Below are 20,729 nucleotides of genomic sequence, written 5' to 3' on the forward strand. Positions count from 1 at the left end.
CGTGTGTGTGTTTATCTGCCTCAGCTTCCTCCTGTTCCCTGTTCTATCTTCCAAAACCAAATATAGAATAAGATCACATAACAGCAGGAACACAAGGGGAACTTTCACTTTTTGCCTTTAAAGTAGAAATTAAACTAAAGGGATTGTGATTAGAGGTTATAAATCATTTCAGCAAAACACAGCGCGTCATTCGTGTTTCTGTTGTAGTTTCAGGATACCCCACTAACACTGACTCAATATAGCGCTCAACGTCAGCCATACACCATGACAACACAGCAACTGTCTCGCATTGCTAGGCAACAACAGGAAATGTGATGCGACTTTAACAGGGAGCCGGAGAGCCCGAGCGCAGGGACTGCACTGCATGGACGGTGTCGACCTAGCAAAGCAGACCACCTGCAAAACACAGTGTGGTACTGCTTGTCAACCCGTTTGTGGGTTGACAGGTCACAGGTCATGGTGGATATAGTTTGTGATAAACAATAAAATAAAACACACATACACAGTCTCTCTCTCTCTCACACACACACACACACAAATAACAATAAAGATCATTAAAAACAATACAGTTATTGTTGATAATACCGTTTCTTTAAAAAACAAAAGAAAGAAAAAAGGTATGGTCTATTTTTTATTTTTTTGCTCAGAATTACATCACTTGGGAATCCCCCCTATCAAACTGCGTCACACAAATCCATCAAACCCAGTCGGAAGCGGCCTACGCACCACCCCCAGAAAAACACACACTGCGCTGTCTCTACCTCTCTCTCTCTCACACACACACACACACAGTACACGTATATAATTGCAGTCCCTTTTCCCAGAGTTAACCGTTTTCTGCTATATAAGACCAAAAAAAAGAGCTTTAAGTAGGCTACGTCCAATTTAACCCATTCAAAAAGGCATGTCCTCTAAATAAAGCATATAATGCACTTTTTAACATTACGAAGCTTATTGTAGGAGTATTTTAAGCAGATAATAATAATAATAATAATAATAATAATAATAATAATAATAATAATGTTACATGCTGTATAATATAGTATCCCTTAAAATGATGCATTGCATTTAAAATGTTTAGGTCACAAATAGCTGTATATAATACAGCATTATATATATATATATATATATATATATATATATATATATATATATATATATGGCACAGTATTGCTCATAATTCCAGCTTTCTAAATATGGTCTCGTCTTAGGAGAACTGACAGCTGTAATACGAAGCTTAGATGATGGTGACGGAACCTGGGAATATGACCTAAATATCAGAAAATTAGCCGAAGACAAAAATAAGAAATAGCAAGGGAACATTCTTCTAAGAACAAGATATATATGGCGCTCTCTGGGGTTCGGAAAAGGTTGGTATTATTATTATTATTATTATTATTATTATTACTGCTGTTGTTGCTATTGTTTTTCTCATACACTTATGTTTTCCTGATTCATGTTATATTGTGTTATTGTTAAAGAATACAGATGCGCTTTGGAACAGCCCTGTGTAAACGCTGTCTGTGTGTTAAGTTGCCCTGTGTGGACTGGAGCCCTTGCGTCGGCCGGTGATGAACGCTGAAGGATGAGCCACCCTGGTTGTGGCTGTGCGTTTCGCCCTGTCGACCAGACTGTGCAGCATAAACGGCAGCTGTGTTATAGGTCACATATGCAAAACTAAATAGCGATTGGAAATTATGACAGCGGCGTAATGAGGCATATTGTTGAATGCACTGGCAGATCGCTTTGCACAGGCAAATACATCTGCAGTTCCGAGTGGTTTTACAGAGCAAGAAGCGTTTGTGTCCTGTAGTTTACTGTCAGGAAAGTTAACATGCTAAGGCACGATTAGGGTTAGGCATAGACATATAGGCATAGTTTTCTATAGAGCTGGTAGGTGGCCAGTATCTTGTTCCAGCTGTTCCTAAGGAAAGGGTTAATTTTTTTTAAAGCCAGCTTGTAAATCCCCCCACCCCACCCCTCCCCCCGGCTTGCACACCCCCACTTTGAAAGCCGCCTCTCTACCCGGGAGAGGAAAGCTCTTTTTCGGTCAGATGGCGCGCTGCAGTCCGCCCCCGGGTCTCTCTCACCCACACACCCAGCAAAAGGCTGTCATTAACAATGCAGTCCGCCGAGGGAGGACAGTAGCCAGCGGAAACAGGCAACCACGGGGTAACAAAGTAGCGAATACAGGAGAAACAGAAAAAAAGATACCAGTGAAATAATTACATTAATAACACAATCCAACACGGCTAATAGAAAGCCGGACGAAAGGGGGAGACGCAGAAAACAAGAGGAAATCACGGGCGGGCACCCGGGCGAAAGTTTCCAGAAGTTCCCGTTCAACGTTTGGGCTCCTGGCGGCGCAGTGCGAAGCGGAGGAGGCAGATGGGAGTAGAAGCCACCCGGGAACGGAGGCAGAGCAGCGACCGATTGTGAATCCAAAAAGGCGGGGAGCCTGCCTGTTTTCTCTCCGTTACTACTGCACTTTCCCTCCCCGCGTTTCTTCATATCCAGGCGGCAGAGAAAAAGAAATAAAACGACTACGGGAGGGAGGTGTGAGCGGGACGGCAGCGCGCCCCAGAGTGAAGCCTACCGGCCGCGGCGGTGAGATTCCCGGGAGGAGCGGAGAGGAGCAGCGCCCGCCTGGGACCCGCTCCAGAGATCGATAACAGCCTACCTGACCCATTGAGGTAGGGGGAACTTTATTTAGGATTGAAGTGTAATAGATGACTGACAGAAAATGGACGGCATGTCTATATATATATATATATATATATATATATATATATATATATATGCATCGGTGGCACTGCTTACTGAAGTCGGTGGCGCTCAGGGTGCAGCGGCGCTGGGGTTGGCAACTTTCGAAACTAGTGGAGCAGCAGGATAGTAAACGTACTGTGCCAATATACACATCTACCAAAGCAGATATTGAGTAGCTGCAGTCTTGCATGTTTTTTATAGACCCATGCAAGGGATAATTTATATTTTTATGTATTAGCCACCTTTTTTTTATATGACCTTGACTTTCGTAGGGCTTCTCTAACACTACACTCTATTATGTACACTCTCTGTTACGTACATTTGTGCAGACCGCTATGCATTGTAGTTTGGTCTCGTTTTGTAACTGGGGATAGATGTGTGGAGAAAGCTGCACAAGCATATATTGTTATCTAGCGAGTAAAAAACAGTTTATATGACGGATTTCTCTCTCTGCTGTTTGTGAATTAGCCCGTTTCAGTGCTTCACTGCCCCGTACGCCCCCTCCTCCAGTCCCACCATAGAGCGCGTTTTATTACCGGGGTTCCTTCGCTGGCTACGGGGGCACTGGATCCACACTGCGGCGCGGTTAGCCTTGAGATGTGCCTTCATGAACAGGAGCAAACTGACTTTGCATTGCATCAGACTTGATTTTGAAACTCAGCTATTGCAAGGTGGAAAAGTACCAACATGATCACCAACACAATCTAGGAATTGTTACAAATAGCATACTATACAAGGAATGGTATACCTTGATCATTATCAGGGGGTTGAGAAAGTGTAATGGGTGTACACTATGAAACTAACTCTGAAATTCACTTACCATAGTATGTTTTAGTTAACAAAACAAAAAATACGAAGAATAAATAAACAGGCGAACCAACAAAACATACTACGTCACAGCTATCCTCTTATGTAGAAATACAGCAGCAGATTTTCATATGGTATCTGTGAAATAAAACGGGTTACAACATTTAATTTTCATATTTATAATAATGTATACAGATCTAAATTAAGATCTAAACATTGTCTTTCAGAAACAGTTATCTTTATGAATTGCCTGTGGATCCCTGCAGATTAGAACAATGCATAAGTCTAAGTCTATGGCATCCCAGTATCTTCTAGGTTTAATTGAGCTGGGAGTTATGTAATTTAACCTGTAAACTCAAGTTTCTTGTGAAGAGCTTTGCAATGACCTCCAGCATTCAAACAGCTGCTAGATTTGAACGATTACCAGATTTTAAGTTTCGCAATCTTCAGCTTTTTAAGTGCTGATGACAACAGAAGACGTGTGCAGAACTAGTATGGGTATTGGGTGGAGTGAAATGCAGGAGGCAATCATTAATTTTATATAAATGCTTTATTTTTATTCTCCCACATTCACTGGGAGTCTCTCTCATTTTGGACACTTCCTGGACATGTTCTGTTGTACAGATACATTATGGCATAGTGATAGTCTCCCTTATTTTGAATAGTTGAATAGTGTGTCGATATTGAACAACATTGACCCTCCAACCCTCACTTTTCTGTTTGCCTGGATGGAAGGCAACCATTAGGCCTTGCACCTTCAGAGCTTTATTTTCTCCTGTGGGAGTTTTTTATTTTTGAATACATGGACCTGTAAAGTGTTCCTTTGCAAAGGGCGCTTTATGAAATAAACATTGATTGATTGATTGATTGATTGATTAAAACCCCCTGAGTCAGGGTAGTGGGCTTTTGGCAGTAGCAGGCTGGTCCCTCATTTCAGCGGGGGTTGTGTGGCCCAGGTGCTTGGAGGAATCTGACTGCACCTGTTACAGGAGTGCCTTTGCTTTCTCCCCTGCCCAGGCCATGTCTCTGCCACGGACGCTGGGGGAGCTACAGCTGTACCGGGTGCTGCAGCGCGCCAACCTGCTGGCATACTATGACACCTTTATCCAGCAGGGGGGCGACGACGTGCAACAGCTGTGCGAGGCGGGCGAGGAGGAGTTCCTGGAGATCATGGCGCTGGTGGGCATGGCCACCAAGCCCTTGCATGTGCGCCGGCTGCAGAAGGCCCTGCGCGACTGGGCGGCCAACCCGGCCCTGTTCAACCAGCCCCTGGCCAGCGTGCCCCTCAACAGCATCCCGCTCTTCAAGATCGACGCCACAGGGGGTGCCACTGGTGGAGGGCCACGGAAGTCCCTCAGCAATGGTCAGCCGGGCTCTCCAGGAGGGGATAGGGAGGGCAGCCAGGAACGAGCCTCCCTCACCCCCATGCGCAGCACCAGCCCCAAAAGCCCCTGCTCCCAGGCCTCCCCACAACCAGAGTACAGGGACAAACTCTCACCCATGGACCCACAGTGGCTCAGTCCCGAGCCTGATGGAAACGGGGCAGGTGGATCGGGTGGCGATGATGAACAACCCAGCCCACCTCCGCCCCCACCTCCCGGTTCTGGCACTCCCCCTCTGACTCTGACCCCCGCCTCCTCTTCCTCCCTCTCATGCGCCTGGCCTGGTGGGCGTCTGGAGCCCGAGACAGCGAGGGCAGTGGGGGAGAGTGTGACCCGGCTGCTGAGAACGGTACCCAAGGCCGAGCCGGGCGAGGTGAAGGCCCTGCTGAAGCTCAACAAGAAGCTGGCCAAGACGGTGGGGCACATCTTCGAGCTGGAGCCCAGCGACCCAGCCAAGGAGGAAGAGATCCGCAAGTACAGTCTCATCTATGGCCGCTTTGACTCCAAAAGGAGGGAGGGCAAGCAGCTCACCCACCACGAGGTGAGAGCAAAACCCCATGCACACTCACAAACACACACTGACACACACAAACACTCTCACACACACCCTGACACACTCACACACCTTGACACACTCACACAGTCACAAACACACACTGGCATACACTGATGCACTCAAACACACATGCTGACACACTCACAACCACTTATACACACTGACATGCTCATACACATTGATAGACAGACTTGGTCACTCATAACCACACTCACACACACAGACACACACGCACACACACACACTCACGCATGCACGCACGTATCACACACATACACAAGGACACTCTGACACACAGGCATGCTCATGCAAACGCGCACAACAACTCATACACACCCACGCGTGCTTTCACATGCTCACACACTCACCCACACTTGCACACGTCATAACACACAAGGTAAAAGAAAGAAGTGGATGTAATCTTTACTGGAGTCGATCTGATTAGCTCCAGTCCCTGAAATAAGTGCCCAAACACTATAAAACAATTACACTACTAGTCAAAATGATTATGTGATTTAACCTCTCTAACCTATTAGCCAAACTAGGAAGTAACCTTGGCTCTTCCATGCTGTCCCACTGCTTTTGATCCACTCAGCGTGTTACTCACACCGTTGCGCACTGATGGAAACTTGTAATGGGGGAGATTGAAAGCCACAAGACCCCCTGACCTAAACAGTAACCCAGCTAACACATTTCATTCTGGTAACATGGTAATTCTGTAGTGTGGTCATGTTTTGATTCTATAATTTTATATTGTTATGTTACAATGTTTTGACAACATCCCCTGGAGTGTACATATTTCTGTCACCACAAGGCCATATTGTTCTGTGTTCACTTTATTACAATGTTGCCGCAATGTTGTTTACTTAGCTGGAGTGTGAGTGTGACTACGTTTGGCTGGGGGAAGAGAGGGGCGCTTGTTTGGTGAATGGGACCCAGGGTGTGACGTTTGTGTCCGGTCCCACTTTCTCCAGATGATCATCAACGAAGCAGCTGCCCAGTTTTGTATCCGTGACAACGCCCTGCTGCTGCGGCGCGTGGAGCTCTTCTCGTTGGCCAGGCAGGTGGCCAGGGAGTGCGCCTACACTTCTACGCTGAAAAACGCCAGGTCAGAGGTCACCCGTCACTCTCTTTCTCTCTCTCTTACACTTTTTCACTGCTTCTGTCACTTTGCCGGCCCCAGCTCGTTTTCACTTTCTCTGTGTGTGTCAGTGTCTCTGCCACTTTCACTGTCACGTCCCTGTCGCGCTCACTTTCATTTTCGCTCAAGCTAAAGCTTGCATCAATGTAGAACGAATCCCCGATTGCTGTTACACTGTTACACCGCCACACTCTCCCTGCAAGTCCATCTGTGAGTTTTTTCTGTCTCATGTCATGGGTGGTGCAGAACTCACAGAGTTTCTAATGAAGGGAAGTATTGATTGTGGTCTGCAATAAAGCTGCTTCCAAAGACTTAATTATTAATATTAGATGTGGTTCATATAGGGTTCATATAAATCTATCAATTTTATATTATATCTTTGTTTACTTTGTCAGGATCCCCAAATGTTTGCAGAATTTAATAGGATTCGATCAGTTTTCCCCCCAAAATGTGCAACATGACCTGGAGGACTTTTTGTTAAACGATTGGTACATGTAATCATAGGCTTGTCATTTCCGATCAAGAATCGTAGAAAAGGACCTTGTGAGGCCAGTGCAGGCGCAAGAATGCTTTTTTAGGACAATATCTGGGTTCAAATTTCCTTCGACTTCAATAATAATAATATAAAAATAATTGAGAATCTTTTTTTTCTGAAAGGTCTGCATGGTAGTGTGTGCTCTAGAGGTGACACTGTCTCTTTCTGTGCCTCTTTTGGTCAGGAGGAAGAATGTCAGGCGTGGCCTTACATTGATGTATCATTTAAAACTGCTTACCCAGTATGCAATGTTTTTGAAAATGATCGAAATCACATTAATTCTTTGGGGATCCTGACAATAGGTAGAAAGGTATGAATTCTTATATCAGTAAGTACATACAAGCCATTTAATCAGCTCTTCCTGCCTGTGCTTGTTCTGGAGAAGGAAGCCTAAGCAAGGGGAAAAGCCAGCATGCAGGAACACGCAGATAAACAAACAAACACACACACACACAATAGACGCCCACTGTCAGCATAACTCAAACCTCCCTCTGCCACGAGAATAAATGCCAATGTACTGAAGCTTTGGCTAGGGCCCTGGTACGACTGAGCACAGGGCACAGCGCTACTCATCACACATACTTTATCTTACAGGAAGAAAACAGATAATTTTCTGTTTATACTTCACACCCCCCTACTGAAAACCCAGCACCTACATTCCTCATTGCACCTGCATACCCCATGCCTCAGCCTAAATGCCATTATCACCACTACAGCACCGCGCCACCTCTCATGCCCCACTGTCAGGGCTTTTGTCAAAATTTTCAATGCTCCCTATTCAAGCACTGTGTGGACCTACCGTCTTTAAATACTATATTATTCTCTCCGTTCTTGGTAATCAGTACGTTTATTTTGAATAAAAGAAAATCTGCGCACACCCTATTGTTTGGAAGGTACTGGGTACAAAAGTAAGCTTTCAGGATCAAACGAGTAAATAGCACCCACACACTTAATTTGATCAGAACCCAGAAACTTCCGTCACAACCACATGCAAACTCACAAGGTCTCCTATATAAATAAATATACAGGCATGTTAACTGAGAGGGTATGAGGTTCTAGTTATTATTTGCAACCATTCAGTCATTCGTCAAGTGGGATGGAGTACAACTTCCAACCCACGACCAATATGATTGAAGTCACCTCAAAAATCAAAATTACATTGTATGTATTTAAGTTTGGGTGATGCGGAGGAGCAGTGTGACCCAGGATCTATTCCAGCCTTGGGCGTCTGCCTGTGTGAGGTTTGCCTGTCCTCCCTGTGGCCGCGTGGGTTTTCACTGGGTGCTCCGGTTTCCTCCCACATCCCAAAGACAGGCCGCTTGGGTTGATTGGCGACTGAGAATTGCCCTGTAGTCATGAGATTGTGGTGTGTGTGTGTGTGTGTGTGTGCTGCCCTGAAATGGCCTGGCATCCTGTCAAGGACGTACCCCGCCTTGTACCCTGTGTTTGCTAGGTCACCATGACCCTGTACTGGATGAAGCTGTTATTGGCGATGGATGGATGGATATTTAAACTTCTAAAATTGTCTCTATTGTAAAAACCTATTGTAGAGCAAAACAAATACACATTACGTTACACACAAGTATATCCGTGTTGCAAAGGTCGTTGACATCATCATAATACTAAGGGAAGACATTTTCAAGCCCAGCTGAGTTTTTCTTACCATTTGCACGTTACTATACTTAGTTGCATGCAAGTCCCCTGTCCTTCTCAAAGCATCTTGTCGGTGTCCTTCAAGGCCGGTTTAAAGCTTAAACACAAAGGGTTGAAATGCGGTTCCCTGTTTTTGATCTCTCTCCCTCTCTCATTCTCTTCCTCTCCGTAGGACGGGCACGGAAGACTGCAGTATGCTGCCTCAGAAGAGGATCAAACAGGAGGTATGTGGTTTGTTGAATTTCTGGAATCGCTGTATCAAAGGCAGGCAGGCACAGTATTTAAGCTGGAGGCAAGCTTTTGAGCAGGAATGAATGCCAGCTTAATTTAGACAAGGAGATCTGCATTTCATGTCTGAGCCACCACATGTGTAATAATATTATTATTTTATATTTGGACCTGTTTTGTGTTTCTGCCTTGTCAGTCTCTAGCAGGCTCATCCCCCCAATATAGAATCTGCATTATCAGGAGTGAGTGCACCCAAACTGGGAGCAAGAGCCAGTTTCAGTAAATTGGATGGAGTGCAATATTATGGGGACCCTCATGAACACAAATGGCATATGTACACTGTAGTTTCTGGGTTAAAGTCTAACAGTAGCACTTTTTGCTGTGGCGACACTAGTGTGCCAGGTAGTTAGCTTGTATTTTGTTTTTTACAAATATGAAACGTTTTGCGGGAACATATTACCCTGATCACACAGTGTTGCCCAGTAATGTTGTCTGCATATTTCATAGGTTCAACTCTGGAACCTCAATACATATCCAATGCAGTTTTTATTATTTTGCATTACCAAAAGGATACAATACATTTTATTAGGGTTTTTTCAAAATAAACCTTTCATTCTCCGTATTAGGGTTGTTTGTGAATATTGTTTTCTGGAAATGTAGTTGTATAAAGGTAATTTGATAAGGTTATTTTACCACCCTCTGACATTATCCCCTTGTAACTTCATATTGTTCTGTGTTCACTTTATTGGGCTGTTGCCACAATGTTTGCTTAGCAGGGTAACGAGATTGTAGTCCATAAAAAACAAAAGTATAAAAGTCTTGATTTGTGAAATTCAGTTTTTGTGAAGAGGCTGAAAGTGGAAACATGATACCTGTATCTATATATAAAGCTGCTGAAAGGTGTTTATCAGATTACTTTTGCAACTAGCTTCTATTTTTTCTCCCTTTAGAAAACACTGCTGTATATGAACCTATACTAAAACTATAGTAAACATTGCATATTGTTGCATCCTAAGTGTCTCAAACAGTAAAAGTGGCCACTCAGAGCACAGATTGGGCCCTGGAGTCTGGAAAGAGCAGGTCAGAATCTGGGCCTCTGTCGCAGCCCTGTGTGACATGTATTTTCTCCAGTGGGTGGCACTTGATTGGCCTAGCACTTCCGGGTTAGGGTGGGGGTCTGAAAGTGTGGCACTCTTCACTACATTGGTAATACACAAGAGTTTACAATCTGCACCTGGCCTATAAGAGTAGTAGCAGTGATCTGAATTGACTAACAAGTGGCAATTCCAAGTTTCTAATTTAAAAAACACGTGTAAAGTCCAGAGGCATGCGGGGATGTGAGAGTGTGTCAGCTGACTGCGTGCCTCTGTGGACTGTGTTGCAGGTGGTAGTCTCAGAGTGCGTCTCCTCCTCCCACGATGTGCCAGAGGGACAGTCTGCAGGGGGGGACAGTTACCACCAAGGGGTGCTGCGACACGGCGGGGATGAGGACAGTCTATCTGGGGAGAGCCTGGATGGACACACACAAGGTAAGACGCATACAAGGGGGCGATCACTGCTCAGGGCACCCCTAACACCTGCATTTATGTGTGTCTTTCAGTCGTGCCAAATGTTGTGCTTCAAGTGGTCAGGCTGTGTTGCGTAGACATTGTGCTAAGAATTTGTGTCGAGATAAGCTTGCTGTACTGCTCTGAGTCTAACTAACAGTAACACTAACACTAACATACATGAAGGCAGCTTTCTTTGATGTGGTTTTTATATTGAAAATCACTCCATCTGAAGCTCTCTCTATCGCTGTTAGTAAGAGCAACCCGCAAGACAAGGGCATAGGAAATCAGTCCTTAAGAAATACGGCAAGCCCGACGGGAAAAAACATGTTCTGGAGTTTCCCGTGTAACACTGTAGTCCAAATTCAGCATTGCCAGTTTAATCGCGTCACTTAAAACACAATAACTAAAACTCACACATGAGGCATTATCCACAAGTTAGGCCCCTCCAGTTTTTGTTAATCCACCTATTTTATATCTTTAGTAGTAGTACTAAATCCTAGTTAGACCCTGGTTATATTTATAGACAGCACTGTGTTAGAAAAGGAATGGACTCTACATGGTTTAATGACGTTTGATTATAGACCAGCAACCATAAACCCTCCATGAACACTTCACTCGTGTTATTATGTTCCCCTAGGAAATGTGGATATGCCCCATTATGAAAAATTCAGCTCAACACCTGACATGAGCTCTTAGTGTAATTGTACATTACAGGTGTTGAGAAGCACTTTTCTGGTAACGTATTTGTATTAGAAAAAAATATGGAAAATAAGAAAAAAAAAACTTGCAAAAATGTATTTTGTTCAATGTACCTTGAAGTCTATAATTGTGCAATAGACTCACAGTGCAAATGTCATTTCACAAATTAAATTAAAACTTAAATAATATAGCCACTGTGTTCAATTTGTCAGCTGGGTAGTGACTGTCTGTCTCTGCAGGAATGGGCTCCCAATCCAGCCACTCCTCATCGCCCTGCCCCCCCGCCGACCCCTCGACCGCTGTGGCCGCTCCCCCCACCTGGAGCCGACACCTCATGCAGCAGACCCTCATGGACGAAGGGCTGCGATTGGCCAGGCTGGTGTCACATGACCATGTGGGCAGGATCAGCCCGGCGATAACAGGGGGGACCCAGGCTGCAGGTGAGGAGTGGGGGAGGCGAAGGCTTACAAAAGAAAAGCCAGTCCAGATCAGAATAATAATCAAAACTAACAATAAGGCACGAATTATGGATTTTGTTTTTGAAATTGACAGTCCAGTTTTGTACCAACAGCTTAGCTACACAGCAGGTGTAAGAACACACAGTTAATGAAACTAACCAAAGATGAAAAAGTGCATCAAAAACGAAATTCATAAATATATAATCTCCCTTCCAAATTAACCGATCTGATCAAATATGCGGTTGTCTGAGTGCTGCAGGGGTTGGGAGGGCTTTTGTTAGCCAGTGCATTTGCTTTCCAGTGTGTGTTTTGTGTGTGCACTGACTCCAACTCCCTCAAGTAAAACAAGCGCTGTAGCGGAGAGCCGAGCTGATTAACCACCGCTGCCGGTTCCAACACCAAAACGGGAGACAAAACTGCGGATTGCGCATTTATTTGTTAAAAATATAGATCAGAAAAAGCCTGGCAGGTGTATAGAGCAGAATGCAAGTCTCGGATTGCTCTCCTTCTCAACCTCTCTTACACAAGAGCGCACTGAGATACGCATTAGCCAGCAGGACAGCAGAGGCCTTTCACACTGAGTCGTCACATTTAATTGCTTTTCTCTACTCTGTAGGCTCTCCAGCCGTCAGCTAATTCAGGTTTATGTGGGGAGGTGGGAGAGAGAGAAGGAGGGAGGGAGGGAGGGGGGTGTAGAGCTGGAAACCCCCCTGACGTCAGAGGGAGACAGACGTGTGAGTGGGGGCGGGGGGGTTTTGGGAGGGGGGGGGGGGGAGAGATGTGTGTGGGTGGGAGTGGGAAGAGAGTAAATGAGCTGCACTGACACACCAAAGCAGTGTAAAAATACCGTGTGTGGGCACCGAGTTGGATGGCGTATCATTTCATCTAAAAAAACAACAGAACTGAATTATTTTATTTGAATATGACGTCTGTCTGCGCTGCTACAGTTTTCCCTCTCCCTCTTTCTCTCTCTCTCTTCCTGTCCTCCTCTTCTCTCACTCTCTTTTCTATTTCTGTTTCCTGCTGTTCTGTATTCATTCAATCACTCTGGCTCCTGTGTTGAGGAGAATTTCCAAACAAACAATGAAGCATTAAAGCTCGGGGTTGCATTCAGAGATCCTATTCGTTACGTATTTGTGGGAAGAAACTAAAATGATAGTGTTGGGGAGGTCTAGACCTCAGTGCTGTGATTAGTTTTCAGACTATATGTGGAGTAATATGGTAAGATTAGCAGTGCAGGTGTGACCCCATGAACTGCAGTCTCACACATATGGAGAAAACTGCAGTCTCCTCTTTATGCAGAGCGTATCATATGGTGTGACTCAGTAGATTAAGCTGCATCCATTTCTTCTCTTCGTCAATTTTAAAGCAAAAATTAAAGCCGCCACTGAGTACAGTATTGGGGTTTTAGTTTAGCGTTTGATTTAATCCTAGGCTTTTGGAGTCATTCGAAAAGCAATACATTCCAAATACGTAAAGGTCTTTTTTTATTTTTTATTTTTTACTATGATTGTTTATTGCATAGAAACCATCTTTAAAACCTCTTCTTACTTCTTAATATCAAAAAGCCTGCATCCTGGAGAAGACGTCACATACAGATTACACACAGACCCCAGCCATTTCAACCTGCCTTACCCATTTGCACATGCAGTACACTTATCCAGTATCTCAACAACTCCTTAGTCTAAATATCTGCCTTCTACATCAGAGGCCCTGTAAGGTACACAAACTCAAGGCAGATACTGTGTTAGGGCATGCTCCCTTTTGAGCCTGGCGTTGTGTCACACTGCTACTACCCTTTTAAGAGAGGCCATACGGTGCAAAGATTTCTAATGGGATAAGGCATGTACACATCCACTTATACATTGTTTTAGTTCTTTGGTTGCTCAGTAGCTCATTTGAAATCTTGCCTGCACCAGTGTGATTAAAGACTGTGTATGAGGAGGCATACACAACATGCACGCACACACACACGCACACACACACACACACACACACGGACACCCCTCCAATCCAGAACTAATTTGTTGCACACAGGCCTTCGGCAACCCCCCAGACTGCTTTGCTTGTATGTGTATCTGCCCCCCTCGCCTCACACTGTCTTCCTTTGCCTCTAGGCTAATCACCTGCACTGGCTGTTTCTTTGCAGAGCTGGACGACAGGGTGAGCGACAGGGGCCCGTCCCAGCGCCGAAGAAGCAGCTCCTGCAGCACCAAAGAAGACTCGGATCACAGTGGGAAATAAAAACACACCCTCCATCTTCCGATTCCCCTCCTCCTCCTCCTCCTCCTCCTCCACTCCCTTCCCCACCAGCAATAAGTTCCTATCTCCGTTTTAGCCAAAACCTACCTTATCCTCTCCACACTGCAGCCCTTGACCAGACTTTAAAAGTGGGGGAGGGGAGGGGATTTTATTTTTAATTTTCTGATTTATCTTATATTTTCTGTTTTTGGTTGTTGGTGGTTTGTTTATTTTTTGGTGCTATCTTTTCGTTCTCCTTGCGTCCCGAGTCAGAACTCACAGGAATGGGACGAAGGATGTTTTTAGTGAGCCGGGCGGAGAACAAGAACGTTTCTTCTTGTTGTTTTTTTTTTTTAAGTGTTTTGTTTCAATCGTTTGTTCGTTCATCTGGTCGGTCGGCCGGTCGGTTTGTTTATTCCGTGTTTCGGGGAGAGCCGAGGACAAGGTGCTCTCGGGGTGCTCGAGTCTGATCCCACAGCCGGAATCAGAGACTGGAAGTGACTGGGATTCTCGAAAAGGGAAGACTGCGGCGATGGAAGGGAGATGAGGAGAGACGGGAGAGACAGACCTTTGCTATTCAGTACTACCCTTACAGACGATTGCCGTGACAACATATAGCATCATCGATGAAGTGTAGTAATGCCCAGTGGCTGCAAAAAAACATTGGACACTGTGTGGAAAAAACAAGGTAATGTACTGTTTAAGTGCAAGACAAAATCTATATTGTAAATGCATCTCTACTTTGTAGCAGTGAAGTGGGGCTTCAACAGAGGAATCAGCTACTTTGATCACTGTGGAAGGGAGGGTTTCCCTGGATTTTCCGTGCATTAAGGACAGAGGAGGGAAGCCCAGCAGAGACAGATAGGTGGAATGCAAGAGCTGGGTTCCCCAAACAGGCCAGCATCCGAACACATGGTATTCAGAGCCTCCGGGCTTTGGGGAATCTGGTGTAACTTCACTGCTGTGTTGACCAGCCGCTCTCCCTGCCCGGTACGTCCATCGAGTCCTCACTGTCAGAATCCAGAAATCTGGGAATCACAGTCGTACACTGATCAATCAGTCAAAAAGCTATCTCAAGGAGCGGTCAATGGTGGCAGTTTGGGTAGCGTTTGCCTCCTCTATTCCTGCAGTTATTTATACAGTGTATCTATTTGTGTGTGTGTGTGTGTGTGTGTGTGTGTGTGTGTGTGTGTGTGTGTGTGTGTGTGTTTCACGGTTGATTTTTGTAGTATGATGTAGAAATTATGCAACCCATTTTGTGTCTGAACTGTTGACTACAGTAGTTTTAGCCCACTTGGCTGATACAGGTCTTTAGCCCACAAAGGGGATGTTTGTGTGTGTGTGTGGGGGTGTATGTGTGTGTGTTGTGGGGGTGGAGGGAGTGACCTAAAATGGTTGTGTCCAACTTCAATCCTTGATTTATTTATTTTTTCCGCTTCTCTTATCTCTAATATGATGTGGCTGCAAATATTGATTTAAAGTACTACAGCCCTCACCAGAAACAATAACACCCTCATAAAGGACAACTCAGTGACATCATTTAAGGAATGAACCACAATCAAGGTGTCAAGCTCTGGCCCTGGAGAGCCACGGTGTCTCAGTTACTAAATTAACAGAATTATTTTTTTCAAAGCTTACTGAATATTTTGAAATTCTATTAAAATAAAAATCAGCTGATAGCTTAAAATATGCCCTTGGCTCAAGATACAGTACAGCACCCCCAGAAAATGTTGCCACCTGGAGAGAAGTGATAAATTAGACTTAATTAGAGCAGCTAAGTAGCTAAGGAGCTGAGCTGGAATTAAATCTACATGAAACTGCAGCTCTCCAAGAACAGGGGAAATTATCACATGCTGATTGGAGCTGATGCAGTGGTCTCTAAATACACAACATCAAAAGAAAGCTGAAGAGCCTGCTAGATTTCATTCCACCTTGAAACGTCAGGCATGTTATTAATTCTGCCCATTGGTTTCAATTAGCAGTGTGTCCAGGAGCCATTTGTAGGAGAGCTCTTTAAGAATTGAATAATGTCAGTATATAAATCTCATTCTTTAACTGGTGCATTGACTTCAATGTGGGTAAGTACTTTGAGCAGATCCTCAAAGAGAAAAACTAACAGTTTAACTTATATAAAACCAAAAGGTCTCCACCCCTTGAGGATGAAGGTATCGATTTGAAGCTGCAGGACCATGGCTCTCCAGCACCAGTAGTGAGACTGCAATACATTCAAATTACTGTATCTACAAACACAGGCAAGAGTGACACCTTCACTGGCTTTGGGAACAGAAGGACAGAATGGGCTGAAAATAGTAAACAATAGATTTGATAACATAAAGAGATCAGGTCGAGAAAGCAAGGAGGTCCAACAGGACAGGAGTTTGACAGACCTGTGGGATTGAGTTTTATAAAGGTGTGGAGATTCTCACAAGAGTGCCCCCTTGGGAGCTAGACCTGTCAGTGCATCCTTAGTTGCCTAAATCCTCCGGCTCGCAAGCATTAGATGACCTCTTGATTTTATTATGTTGTACAGTAGATTATTTATTTTGTTAATTTTCAATAAAAGTTTATTTTATGGTTTACATGTGCATGGCATACAGTATTTTGTGTTCCCCTGTGCCCTCTGCTGACAAACAGACTCTTTAGTCTTAATCTTCTTAAATCTTTGCTTCCATATTAATATCACACAGTGGGTTTAAGTTCTTACTGAGATTCTCTTTCAGAATTGTGTTTTGCCTAGTTCTTAGGAGACCCCCTTATGCAGGGTGACTTAAAATTGTTTCAATATATTACATAATCTTTACATACAATTACCCATTCATACAGCTGGGTTTGGATCTAGATACAGTCCCTTGCTCAAGGGTACAACAGCAGCGTACCCGACCTGGGACTGAACCCATGAACTTCCACTCCAGAGTTCAGAGCCCAGACCACTACTCCACACTACTGCCTTAACTTATAGAACTATTCCTACAAAAAATAAATATCTAATGAAAAAATATATAATGTCATCTTCTCCATGTCTGGCTGCCTGGGATAAGGCAAATAAGATACAGCTCACTTCTTATATCCTCCCTCCACAAAATGTATCCTAATGCAGCCATAGATATGCATTAAAGCAGCCACACTATATTAAGATCCTGTCCAGAACTGAACATGTTTCCTATACACACCACAGTTGCAACACTATAACTTGGCTTTACCACTATCAGCATGTTCACATGGCACATGTATTCAAATCTTATTCTGAGTATAAGGAGTTGGAATAGACATGCAGCTGAGTGCTCAAAACTTTTAGGGTAAGGATGAGGGCTAACACCCACATAAGGTGGTGCTCGAGATATTGTATTTTCTCTCTGTGTATCTTCAGCAGCTATCACAGGTCCTCAGATTTCTGCCCACCCAGCCTGGGGCTTAAACCCTAGCAGGCCCAGAGACCATACTCCTATGGATGAGTCACGGTGAGTCACCTAGCCTTATGACATCATCACTGCACTCTGACCAAGGCACAACAAACACCCCTGCCACTCACCATGCCGGAGGTGAGGGGGCACTAAATATAGACCTTGAGTGAGGCTGTATAGGTAAACATCACATTTCTGCTCACTCGTTGGTTCCTGTCAGAAAATTTTGCTTTAATTCACAAACGGACACACTCAAAGTAATGCCCATAGCAACTTTGCATAGAAGTAGAGTAGAAATATTAGCTTTAAAATGTCCACAACCTATTTGCTTTGGTTCTATTCATGTTTCAGAACTATTCAATCTAATCCTTGTAATGCAGTAGTTTTACAGGAGTAAGAAATGAAAAAACACAACACAGTACCAATTACGAGATGTTAATTGGAATTGTGCGTGACTCAGAGTGATAAAACAATGCATTATTATGTAGGCCTGCATTACAAAAATTGAAGCCGCCATATTATTTATTATTATTATTATTATTATTATTATTATTATTATTATTATTATTTATTAAATTATCCTGTGCACAATTATAAGCATAATTTATGATAAAATAATTTACCCTCCCTGAGAAGTAAAACAGAAGTTTACTGTTATGCAGCGTACCTCACATTTTTTGATTTACTGTCAATATAAACTTTTTTTCATCCTAAATTGGTTATATAATGTAGGATATAAGGAAAGCAAGCCTATACTTATATTCTACGATCTACCCTTTTGTCTGTTAGGGCAGGCTAGCTCCAGCTGTGACATTTTTAAATCTACATGACTCACTCACAGCGACTCACCCTCAGCAATGTTTTCCCCTTATATGTCCAGTGTTAATGTTGTTGCGTGGTTGTAATTCCTTAACAATGAAAAGCAATTTATTTATCCGGTTGCTTGTGCTGTTTATAGATTTATAGTTACCTAGCTGCAAATCATACGTAAATGGACATTGCTGGCCTGACGACGTTTAAATGGTAGAATGTTTAAATGAAAACTGTAAGGATAAGTAGGAGTTACAAGGCCATTTAGACACCATTAGGCATGCACAAGGAACTGTTACAGACAGTGTCAGGTAAATACCCCCCAGATATATTAAAATATGTGGTATTAATATGTATATAAGTATAATTACCAAGCACAAAGCAGAGCAGTCCCCAACACCACATGTTCCAGTATCTTAGTTGTGTGTGTGAGTACCTTTTCAAAAATATATATATTAGTCATTCATTAGTTATTTGTTTAGAGAGGGACAAGTTATCTTTGTTTTGCTCACCTCCACACTGAAAATATTAAACCTGCACTGCTTTCACCATATCTCTTCATTTGCCTGTGTACCTATACTCCCCCTATAGAGTCACAGACACCATGTCCATCAATATATAGGTGTCACTATAAACACACACACACACACACACACAGTGCCTGTAGAACGTCTACACTTCCTTCAACTTTTTTTCACTTTTTGTTGTGTGAGTGCCTCAGTTTCATGCATTTAAATTAGGATTTGTTTCCACTTTTGTGGAATCACACGTATAAGGGGAAAAAGGTTTTATTGTGAAAGAAAGTTAGCCCCTGATTTAATGGAGGCAACTTTGGCAGCAATTACAGCTTGTGAGTCTGCTGGGATAAGTCTCTACCAAGTTTTCACACCTAGATTTGGTAATATTTGACCATTTTTCTTTATACAACTGTTCAAGCTCTGTCAAATTTCTCGGGGAGCGTTGATAGACAGCAATCTTCAAGTTACACATTTTCGAATGGATTAAGAACGGAGCTCTGACTGAGCCACTCAAGGACATTTACCTTTTTTGTTCCTTAGCCACTGTAGTTCTGGCTGTGTGTTCTAGGACACTGTCATGCTGAAAGGTGAACTTCCATCCGTTTCAGCTTTCTTGCAGAGGGCAGCATGGTTTCCTCAAGGACTTTTCTGTACTTTGCTCCAATCAGTTTGCCTTCTATCCTGACAAGTTATCTTGCATAGTTGCCATTAGCCTCTCTGGAGGTACCATACACCTACTACTACTAAATCGTCTTGACCATGCTCTAAGGCAGAGGTTCCCAAACTGGAGTCTGCTGCAAAATCAAGGAGTGAGTTAAACTCACTTTTTTTAGGTGGGGGGTCCTCAGCCAGAATCTGGTTGGCAAAGGGGTCCATGGGCAGAAAAAGTTTGTGAACCCCTGCTCTAAGGGAAATGGCTTCTCTTCTTTTTTTAATACCCATCTGTGCCGTTCAACAACTTTGTCCTGGAGTTCTTATTGACTGACCATTGGTGCTTATGTTTGAGTCTTGAGTGCACTCCCCCAGCAGAAGGAACCTACAGGAACTGATTAATTTATCCTGAATTCATGTGAATCACTACAATGTAACACAGGCGGATACAAAGTAACTTTGAAGTTGATTTGCTTACACCTGAGCTAATTTAGGGTTTCTATTAAAAGGGGTGGTCACTTATCCATCCAAGTTATTTTTTAATACATTTTAGTACATTTTTTTACTTGGAAGTTGTGTAGATAATAATAATAATTTAAAAAATACAATTTTAATACAATTTAATTCCAGGCTATCAGTTGGGAGGTGGAACATTTGAAAGGGGTGTAGACTCCTGTATATATTCCAGTTTGTATCCAGAAATATGATTTGTGGATACATTGTGATCAGACACCAGATAGCAGAGAGCAAACACAGACACCAGTGTGCAGTTTGAATGTCACCACTGAACCACCATCAGTCTGACTGTGCCCTTCCATCTGAACATATTGACTGTTCCCACTGGGTTATTTAGTAATGAGGTCTAAAGGTCTACAGTGTAGTTCTGTAACTCTATGCTGGTCTTGAGAGGTCAGGGTGGCCGGGGAGATAACATGTGTACTTGCATTGAAGCTAACAGGAACAGAGAGAGAAAGAGAGAGGTCAGACAGGGCAGAGTGTTGTTAGGAAATTGTGTCATGAGCCATGTCTGCATTTGGAGCTTTTTCATGCCCCCCACATGCACACTCTCACACAGTAATGACTGACACACCACCTCCACACACCCACACTAACCCCGCCCTGCCCTGCACTGCACCCAGTCCCACCCCCATCACATGGAATTGAACAATGTCCCCATAAGGTCAACTTCTTACACCTATAACAAACCCACAATCCAATACTCAGCACAACACAACCTAACTAACCAAAAACAACACCACCACGAAAGGTTAAAAAGAGACATCACCCAGCGAGGGAAATACAATTTTAGATTAACTTTTTTGTGGTTACTGAA

The 20,729-nt window shown here is 43.6% G+C and overlaps 1 protein-coding gene across 2 annotated transcripts; it reads left to right on the forward strand.

Moving 5' to 3' along the window:
* The first annotated feature begins 1,988 nt into the window (after window positions 1-1,988).
* On the forward strand, window positions 1,989-16,595 carry nab2 (NGFI-A binding protein 2 (EGR1 binding protein 2)). 2 transcript variants are annotated; one of them, XM_066708225.1, is made up of 7 exons: window positions 1,989-2,693; window positions 4,591-5,496; window positions 6,486-6,619; window positions 9,013-9,064; window positions 10,453-10,597; window positions 11,557-11,757; window positions 13,893-16,595. In XM_066708225.1, exons 2-7 carry the CDS (start codon window positions 4,594-4,596, stop codon window positions 13,895-13,897), a joined length of 1,440 nt encoding a protein of 479 aa, XP_066564322.1. In that variant the 5' UTR covers window positions 1,989-2,693; window positions 4,591-4,593; the 3' UTR covers window positions 13,898-16,595. The 2 variants fall into 2 exon arrangements, with proteins under 2 accessions (XP_066564322.1, XP_066564321.1); XM_066708224.1 differs by having other exon boundaries at window positions 13,925-16,595.
* The last annotated feature ends 4,134 nt before the right edge of the window (window positions 16,596-20,729 follow it).

This window comes from Amia ocellicauda, chromosome 7, assembly GCF_036373705.1.
Source record: "Amia ocellicauda isolate fAmiCal2 chromosome 7, fAmiCal2.hap1, whole genome shotgun sequence".
NCBI classification, from domain to species: Eukaryota; Metazoa; Chordata; class Actinopteri; order Amiiformes; family Amiidae; genus Amia; species Amia ocellicauda.